The sequence below is a fragment of the Protomyctophum bolini genome (assembly GCF_963924005.1).
Source record: "Protomyctophum bolini genome assembly, chromosome: 10".
In the NCBI taxonomy this organism is placed as follows: domain Eukaryota; kingdom Metazoa; phylum Chordata; class Actinopteri; order Myctophiformes; family Myctophidae; genus Protomyctophum; species Protomyctophum bolini.
In genome coordinates, this window is record NC_137871.1 from 17,774,194 (window position 1) to 17,784,063 (window position 9,870).

The window sequence follows — 9,870 nt, forward strand, 5'->3', positions numbered from 1 at the left end:
GGATTAGGACTGTATCGCGATACGTATAGATCATGAGGTTGTTGGCAATACCCAGCCCTAATGGTCATTATTTGGAATCAACGTATAATCGATATATATTGTGGCCCCTGTATCGCGAGGTTGCAGGTAATACCCACCACCAATATCAATAAGGTGGCATAGGTCATACCCCAACATTGGCAAATGTGTTAATGGATAATAAGCAAAGTATGTACAATCGTTTCTCACCAACCCATTTTGTTTTAGCCTTATTTTTTAAATATTTTAAAGTTGAGGCTATGTATAATTGTATATATGTGCAGTATAGTGCTTAAAGGTATTTGCACACAGCCTGCATTTTTCGCAGGGTTTTGCAGAGCCGAAATCCACAAACAAATAAAGTGCGATGCATATTTATATTGTAATAAACCAATGTTTTCACAGAAGGAAATGGAGTGGAGCAGCAGCGAGGATGATCCCCTGATCCGATGTATTATTTTGAAAAGGTTTAATGTACAGTGGGTAGACAGAAGCTGTTAGATGCGATGTCAGCGTGTTTTTCTCTCTCCCCCCTCTGCATTCTTCCACTGCTTTGTGTGTTGCTACCTATTTTCAAACCCACTCAGGACTTTCATAGTGTTCAACAAGATGATCAACTTCTCAGTAGAGATCGACGGTTTGTTGGTCTGGAGGGACACAGCACTGCTCAAAGGGTGAAAGACCATGTCTAGCTATGTGAAAGACAGCTGCGAAAATGGATAAAATCAACCCTGGTCGGAAAACGTTTTCTACAGACACAATATTCGGCGGCAGTGTGCAAACGAAACATGATTGACATTACGTGAGGTCCATTCTTTTTCCGTGCTCCAACATTCATGAAAAACACAGGTTCTGTGCAAAATCTGCACATAGCTTAGGTGATTTTCTTTTGTTAAATTTGAATTTATTTATATTCAAATTTATTTGAATATAAATGTGTACATGTTTTATCCCCATTACTGAACAAACACTATAGCAATGATTATGAATCTAGTGCTGTAACCTTTAATAAAATGTACCCTACCTTTAACCAACCAATTTTAGTATAATGGTCCACACTTAGGTAAAAATAACAGAAAATAGACATTCCCTATATTGGTATACAGCTAATCACTGCTATTTCATTCAAACAGTTTATTCTGCATTATGTACAGATTCTATTAAAACTCTTTTTACAGTATGTACATCTTCAATTAAATCACTTATGTTACAGTGGCAAGATCTAGAGACCCCAGAAACCGCAGACAAAAGAATGATGGAAGGAGAGAATAAAAAGCAAGACACCTATAAATTCCATCATCACACTGGACACTACAGCGGCTAATCAATTTCCTCTCCATTGAACTCACTGGGTCTGAACATTTCCCTGCACCCACTGTAACGTGAGACGGTGTGGGCAAGTGCTCGGCTTGACCAACTTTGACAAAAAAGGAAAACAAGCAGGCATCAAATAGCCGGCTTTAAGTCCATGAACAAAGCGCAGGGGAGAGCAATGACAGTAAAATCTAACAAGAGCACAAATCAAAAATACTGCCCATTTCTTAATGACTAAACATATCAGGCCTGGAGCTGTGGCTGCACATGGCTAAGCAGCTGCATTTGTCCTGATCTTGGTTCCGATTGATTATTTTTGAAGAACAAAAACAATTCTCACTACTGTGTGCCGTCATAGAGCAGTCCAGAAACTTTAAATACCACCGCCAACATCTTGTCCTGGCCTCCTGCAGTGTCCACCATAGACATAGAAATGTGTAGCCAGTTGAAGGTGGGCGAGCTGAGGGGTAGGGAATAGGGATAGCCAACGATGAAAAAGAAAAACAAAATTATTGACCGTTTAGTCATCTCCACACGTTCGTTGGTCCACAGCGATATGTCTATAATATGAGAGTTTGCATCAATTGTCAGGTGGTGGTGAATCTGGTGATGTTTCAAGTTTGCGAAGGCGCCGGCGTCGAAGCTCAGCTGCATTGGGTTCTCCGTCCTGCTGCTGAACTGCCTCCTCATCTTCTTCTGTCCGTTCTTCCCTTTCCATTTCTGTGGCATCAGTGGTGGAGTCAGCAGGCTCTGAGAAACCGGTTGCTCCACTCAACTCCTCAGCTATCAACAAAAAGGGGCAGAGGGGAAATGAAAGAACGACAGATGGAGAATGGGAGATGTTACCCTATCATTTTCAGATTACCACTCCTGCAAATGAACCATACCATTACTGCAATACTTTTACTTAAGTTTGCTTTTTTGTTTTGTATTGTTGGTCCTATTCATTAATTAATTAGAAGTTCAACATTTTAATATACAGTGATTGAGGTCCCTTTTAGTTGTGTGTGTGTCAGTAGGTCACATACAGCTTTGTGGGTCATTCTCCTGGCTGGGGGTCTCAGCGCTGAGGTCAGCTGGAGGAGAGGTTTCAGTTTGAGCCGCTCCATTACTGGCCTCACTCCGAGGAGGACTGTGGAGGAAATCACTGGGTGTCAGAGAAATGCATTCCCATCACATTTAATGGAGCAAAGTCTCAATTTGAAGAAAGATTATTTTTTTTGTGAAATATCTCCAATTTTAGCATAAGCTATTTAATGTGTGACCCATTCTAAAACGTTGTGAGATCAGCTCTGAGCCTCTGACTGGGCAGATTGTATTACACTTTATTTCAGTTGAAGTAGTTATTTTGGTTTACGTCAAAGTGGCGACAGTGCTGAGGTAGTGGTGGATGTTGAGCATGGCGGCATCCAGCAGGGTGTGGATGTTATGGAGACACTGGAGCCTGGCCTCCAAGCCCTGACGGCCCTCCGCTTCCAGTTCCCTCAGTTCCTCCTCAGACAGCCTCGACAGAGATGGCGGTGGGGGAGGCATGGATGACACTGAAGGAGAGGGAATACATGGAGGAATGAGCCCATTACCTTCACTTGTTAAGACTAATCAGTTAAATCTAGGAGTGCTTACCGAAGGGAGGAGGTGGTGGCATAGGCAGCCATGGTGCTGCTGGGAAGGGAGGAGGTGGGAAGGAGAAAGGGAAGCCAGGGATGGTTGCCCCTGGGGCTGCAGCAGTAGCTGTATCCGAGGCAGACGGGGTGGGACGGCTGGCACCTGAGGTGACACAAACACATGCAGTTCCAAGATTAGAACCTGATACTTTCCATGAGGAAAATCTATGACATTGTAGCTAAAACAGAAACAAACATAGGGTTACTTAATGCATGATTCCTTTTCTAACCCAAGTGCAGCCATCATGGAGCAACAAGAAGTCCTTACCAGCACCCTGTGTGGCCTCTGTGTTGCTTTGTGGAGCATCAGCAGCACCAGGTGCTGGGGCAGCTACACCAGGTGGAGGAACACCAGGGAAAGGACCCCAGAAAGGGAACATGGCAGGAGGGAAGCCAGGCAACATGCCTGGAGCTGCTGGAGAAGACACAGAATCAGGTATTCAAGACTGTAACTTTCTACGCTTGGGGAAAGTGTAGCCGCAGATTGATTACCAAATCCAAACAAGGCAGTAATTCCTACCAACTGTTGTACTATGCTTAACAGTTGTCCATCCCTTTCTCACCATTAGCAGGGGGTGCGGCAGGGGCATTGGCCGGGGCCGCTGGGGGTGGAGCCGCTGCCGGGGGTGTGGCTTGAGTCTGGTTGGCATTGGAAGCTCGGAGGACATCCATCCGGCAGGTGGGACATGTTTGCTGCCTCTGGAACCAGGATCGCAAACAGCTACGGGGAAAAAAGGAAATCCAAGACTCTGCTAGACTGGCATCACAGTGAACCACATTATGGTTCACTACTGACAACATGAGTGATCTTAAAAGCTTCAAAAATGCTTCAGTTTTTCCAGGATAGAAAATTCTGAGAGCATCCCAACCAAATAGATTTTTTTAGGTTTAATAATACTGTGTACTAAAGTACAAAACTTGAGTTTGTTATTTGAGAGACCAGTGGCACTTATGTTTAGATTAAATGCTGCAACTTAGGGTTTACCTGGAGTGGAAAATGTGATTACATGGCAGTTTCTTGGCTCCAGTGACCATCTCCTCACGACAGATGATGCAGACATTGTCAGAGGCCAGCAGATCCTCAGGAGTGGCATCAGGATATCTAGACAGATTCAGAAAGTAGAAAGGGACAAATAAATCACAGCTCCTCAACTTAATACACGTAATGCACACTTAATGCATATACAATTCCAGTTAACAGCAGTAAATTGGCAAGAGAATATTAATTGGGAATTAATTTGATTCACTAGTATCAAATATGCATTCTAATATCAACTGTCAACTTTTGTCTAACAAAAATACTACATATACAGAGAGGAAAATGGATTGATTCATCACAACAAAGCAAATGCCCAAGATCACTCACAGTGTATTCATGTTGCGTATGGCCCTTCGAGACATTATGGCATCCGTTACAGCTTTCTTGAACTGTCTGAGAGTTGAGGAGAGATGAAACATACGTTCACCATGACTGCAAAGTAACTAATCACTTCAAGACATCATCCAATTTTTCTGATTTGAATTGTTCCAAGTCTCTGAAATTATTACATCTACAGTATTCTGTTCACACACACCAAAAGAGAATTAAGCTGCTTACCTCATAGCCAGATACATGGGGCGAATGGCAAACAGGGGGAAGGTGTGGACCTTTATCATGATGGTCATGAAGGTCATATACAGGAGCACTTTGATGAAGCCTGAGGGTCATTGAGTAACAACACATTTACAACTGAAAGACGGTGATCATGGGTAGCTTGAAGCTTCATGAGAAAAAATCCTATCTCCAATCACATTCAAAGCAATCATACCAGTGAAGAGCTCAGTGTAGAGCATGTAGACAGCCTTGTTGTCCCAGGGGTTGTCGCTCTGCAGGTCAACGGTGTGGAGCAGGTATTTGATGAGGGTTGTCAGCACCATGGTGAGCAGAATGGCATACTGACGAGATATAAGATAAAGTCATTGACACAGAAAACACGTGGGTATATTGACATGGTCTTAGGCTTATGCTGGTTTTCTTTGCTTTTGGATTAATAATAATAATAATCACTTGGATGAGCAAGACTAGCTGTTTTGACTGGGAGTTAAGATTGCATTTTCCTACCGTCTACAGAAAACCCATCAACTGCAGACTGTTGTGCAGGTTAGCAACATCTAAAACAGCTTGATTGACACAGTAGAATTGCGTGATTATGGTAAAAAAAAAAAACTAGTAGCTGCCAGTAAAGCTAAAATGCTGTGGGCGAGTTACAAACCTCAAATCCAAACACCAGCTGAACCGACGCTCCTCGAGTTATGATACTGTGAACGGCATGGTTGACAAACAGGAAGTCCAAGATTCCCAGCAGTGACATGAGAGCTAAAGGACAGAGGAACCACACCTGTGTTTTCACCAACCAATCAGCAAAAGCAGCTCACACCCACCAGAAGATTGTCACTTTTTTGTACCCACTACAATATATATATATTTACAAAAAAAAGAAAAGAAAATTAATTAAAATAAATAAATGTCCAAATACAGAGCCATTTTAATCTGACAGACACTGGCGTGTTAAAGGACAACTTTAGTTTTTTTCAACCAAGGTTTCATGTTTTAGGTTGTTAGAGAAAGTAAAAGATGAGTGTTAAAAAAAAAAAAATTCGCTGCTTTCTTTCGTTTTAGGGATTTAGCTGTTTTTGACAGCGGGGGCATTCGAGCATGGGACTAAACAACATGTATTTTATTTACACAATATTATGGCGATTTATTATTTACTATAGTCCTACCATACCCCAGAAGATCACAGGATCTACTGAATGTGAAGGTAGCCTACTGGGGGGAAGCCACACTGTGTAACAGGCTCAATATGTCAGTTTGACACGTTCAGTAGATCTCGTGATCTTTTGTGGCCAGATGTAATTTCTTGGGGTCTAGTAGAACTACATTAAATAATAAAAAAGAAATCGCTAGAAAAGTTTGTAAAATACATATTTAGCCCCATGCTCGAATGCCCCCGCCCCCCCTGTAAAAAAACAGCTAAAATCCCTAAAACAAAAGAAAGCAGCAAATGAAAATAAATGAACACTCATCTTTTACTTTCTCTAATAACAACCTAAAACATGAACCTTGGTTGAAAAAAACTAAAGTTGTCTTTAAGCACAGAACTGGGAATGAACACCAGTCCCAGACTCCCAGATAAGAATATTCTCTTTCTGTTGCAACTGAAGTTGTCAATAATCAAGCCTGCAATACCTCATTTCCAGAAGTCAGAGTCAGACACAGTATGTTTTGTTTTTTTTACTATGCATTCCATATACTGTCATTCCAACTCAGAATTGAATTGGTCTAATCAGATTTGGGATAGTAAGGATTGGCTTTACATAAAGTGTTTAGAAGATTTTCTGATAAAACAGTACATTTGCAAGTGTTTCAGTGCAGATTTTGAACACGTTAAAGATTACACTTCCATGGCCGTTCAGGCACCTTGGCTGGTAATCCAGCATGACAGTGTGTTGCAGGTTTGAGTCCCGATCCTGATGAACTTTACTGTGTGTCTTCACCCCCATCTCTCTCCCCATTTCCTGTCTACCTACTATAAATCTATCAATAAAGGCAAAAAGCCCCAAAAGATTACACTTCCACACTGGGTACATTGTGTAGGTCACACAACCATAAAAAACTTAGTTGAGATAAAATCTTGCATGTAATCTATGTCCGTTCTTTTGTTTATTTCTAATGTCAAGACAGCTTCAATAGAAACCAGATTTATTCTAAAAACTGTCCGGATTTCAAATAACAGACACTTTATACAATATTGGAAACTTGTAATTGGATTACAACTTGGGATTTACTTTGAAGTCTACCAGAACCAGAGTCTACTAGAAGTAGGTAGACTAGCTTAAGTTAGAAGTAGGTGAAAACTGACGTGACAACTATTTGACAGCTGTGTAACTGATACCAGGTATAATCAGAATCATTTGCATGAAGCTTAATTTAGCAAACAGAGGTTTCAAAAGCATCAGAAAAGAAAGAACTTACATAATACTCTGAAGTGAAATACCCAGGATATGTTTGGACTCCTCTCCATCTGTGACAGAGTGGAATAGAATGAAGAATGTATAGCTAGCATATTAAATTACCGTCGTATATAAATCTTAATTCTCATAGTAAATCAACAATCCACAAAAACTGCAGCACAGTAAGCACACTAGCACTAGGCTCATTGTTGAGCCATTGATTGGCTTGGTGTCACTAACTTGACCAAGAAATCGTTAGTTGATTAATCAATTGTTGTACATTTCCTGAAAAATAAGCACATAGTACAAGATTTAAAGACGTGATTTTACATACTTTACTCAAATATTAGAGATCTATTGATGAAATCAATAGACGAGTTCCTTGACCATTAGTCAATGAAGAATGTCTTTAGTCGAAAGCAGTCCTAGGCTAGCAAGCATGCTAGGACTGTATACTGTAATATATTGTACTTCATATCATTGATGGTGCTTTTTGTGATGTTTTCTTCCTATGAGGTTACCCCACAGTACTTTTCTTACTCTGCATCTGTAAATTAACTGCTGTGCTGCCTTTGTGCCTGAATTTCTGAAAAGATCAATAATATTCCTAAATCCAGCAGTAGGTCTTAAATCGGTGTATCATCAGTCATCACTCACAAAGTCCACCCTGTCCTCAGCCAGCCAGTGGAAGCACTTGAGGAAGAGCAGCAAGGTGAAGAGAGCGACAAAACGGGGGGAAAAGTCATCCCTGAATACAGTGAAGGCCAGGCATGTCTCCGTGACCGCATACCAGGAGCGCTCAATCAAGTGCTAAAGGTTCATGGACAAACATACAAAAAACAATTGTGAGTGGAATTGTTAAAACAGCCTACTAGGAATTGGTAGGCTATAAACAAACATTATGTCAACACCTGAAAATAAAGTATTGCTGTTCGATATAGAGGAGATTTAGGCTTAAAAAGATCCATAAAATAAAACAGTAGACTACCTCCATTTCTGCAGCCCTCAGCTGTCCAAAGAAGACTTTCCTCATGAACTTTCCCAACAGGAAAACCAGTACAAAGGCCTGAATGTACAACACCTGACAACATGACACAGAACAGATGGAATTTAGAACCAGGGATTGAAAACATGTCCCCCCTCATTCACTGTTCCAAAGAAAACATTCAATATTTTATTGTCATCCGACTCCCAATAACTTAATCTCACCACTCACAAGTGACAACATATATATTAAGTTATATATACAGATGCAGGGTGGAATTTATAAAGAAAGCATAACCAAGAACACAACACAGAGACTTACCGCCATGCTGGGACTGCTCTTGGTGAGGTAGACCACAGTTGGATAGAACTGGTGTTTGAGGATGTAGGCATGGGCAACTACCGCCCCAGTCAGTGCCAGACTGGTGGCAGTCACCAAGGCTGCTCGCACCATCATGGACTCTTACAGGTACTTGGGGGAGAGAGTGTGTACAACAGTAAAGGAATAGCTTAGGTGAGAACTGAATTCAGCCCAGTGGACTTTTTCCATTTTATATGAAGTTTTACCAATGATGGCAGAATAGACAGACTGTGGCTCTGTTGGCTCACTGCAAAACTCAATACATTTTCTGTGAAAAGAGCAGGACCTATTGAAACATTTATAGAGCTTTTCAGGGTAGCACAGGTCTGTCTTTGCAACTCTCCTGGGTCTTCCCCTGCCTAACCACACAGGGCATTGGGAGTTAGCTGTCAAGTAGCTACTGAATTCTGCTCATTCAGAATTGGGTCAAATATTAAGCCAAGCATTCAGCCACTTGATCAGGTGATCACTTTGTCACTTTAAAAACGACTTGGTTGTCATTTATTTGAATGTTATACAAAATTAGGATTGTATCGTGTAGTTTTGCGTTTTACAATGGTGCAAAAACAAATAGCTTGTTTACAAGGTTAGGCCACACAGAATTGTGCTATCATACATTTCTACAAATGACTCCGTGTCATTTCAAAACACCAACAAAACGGTTATAAAATCAGGTTGAACAATATTGTATGGCATTATTTGGCCTTCAAATGTCTACCCTGGGTTGACAGTACACCCACATCCCCAGCCCATATATTTTCCATATGGAAAGCATGCAGCCATGCACCCCATGATGAACAGAGCTCAGATTTCTTTTTTTTTGGGGGGGGGGGGGGGTGTATTTAGCTTGGTAACATAATGCTACGGTGAACGTTAACTTTAGAAGTGCAGGCGAGATGCAATAAGCTAACGTCACTGCTAACTCATATTATAAAATGAAGGCTAAGTTCCGGTGGTGCTAAGTAAACACTAATGCCAGCCTCGACGTGGACGTTGCTACGAGAACAGATATGATTATTGCCGGACAAATGAGCGTTGTATATGTTTGGGTATATTGTTCCTATTCCTAAAGCTAACATTAGCTCATGTAATGTTACAGTCAGCACACCCAACCTAATGAGGTTAGTTAGCTTAGCTGGCTACGTTAGTTAGCTATGGCTAGTATGGTAGGTACAGCTGTTTAGAGTGGACTCACCGACACGATGTCGCTTTTGTCTGGGTGAAAACTATGTCCCTCAAACAGATGTGTTGGATGTTTCCCCGGCGACCTCGCTGTCGATATGCGCACTAACTATTCCATTTGGACCGTTCACCTGAGCTATTTGGTGACATTTATGATCCTCGCCCCTGTAGCAGCGCGACTGTGTCTACGTGTTTATCTTTGGCTTGCTCCTTGAAGAGGCCACCTCACATCCGGCTGTTCAGCAACTTGACTGTGTGCTGTGCGCACAAAGAATGTTTTCCGTTTCTCATTTAATTAAACGGTCGTTTGTTTGAACATGCGTCTCTCCTTTATTAAAACCACATTCTTTAAGT

General features: G+C 41.4%; 1 protein-coding gene across 2 annotated transcripts; it reads right to left on the bottom strand.

Annotated features, from left to right (window-relative positions):
* Positions 1-1,137: 1,137 nt before the first annotated feature.
* On the bottom strand, positions 1,138-9,743 carry syvn1 (synovial apoptosis inhibitor 1, synoviolin). Of its 2 annotated transcripts, none has more exons than XM_080774650.1 (16): positions 9,530-9,743; positions 8,296-8,445; positions 7,978-8,070; positions 7,647-7,799; positions 7,012-7,060; positions 5,249-5,352; positions 4,805-4,931; positions 4,594-4,693; positions 4,363-4,428; positions 3,982-4,098; positions 3,560-3,717; positions 3,265-3,408; positions 2,956-3,099; positions 2,690-2,873; positions 2,361-2,464; positions 1,138-2,115 (listed from the first exon to the last, which is right to left on the bottom strand). In XM_080774650.1, exons 2-16 carry the CDS (start codon positions 8,428-8,430, stop codon positions 1,913-1,915), a joined length of 1,881 nt encoding a protein of 626 aa, XP_080630776.1. In that variant the 5' UTR covers positions 8,431-8,445; positions 9,530-9,743; the 3' UTR covers positions 1,138-1,912. The 2 variants fall into 2 exon arrangements, with proteins under 2 accessions (XP_080630776.1, XP_080630775.1); XM_080774649.1 differs by having other exon boundaries at positions 3,265-3,411.
* Between the last annotated feature and the right edge of the window lie 127 nt (positions 9,744-9,870).

Excerpts from the sequence above, each read along its gene's own strand:
- syvn1 (XM_080774649.1), bottom strand. The coding sequence starts at position 8,430 with ATGATGGTGCGAGCAGCCTTGGTGACTGCCACCAGTCTGGCACTGACT. Across the intron at positions 5,353-7,011 it reads ATTTCACTTCAGAGTATTAT|CTCTCATGTCACTGCTGGGA; the intron begins GTAAGTTCTTTC and ends TCTGTCCTTTAG. Across the intron at positions 3,100-3,264 it reads AGAGGCCACACAGGGTGCTG|GTGCCAGCCGTCCCACCCCG; the intron begins GTAAGGACTTCT and ends GTGTCACCTCAG.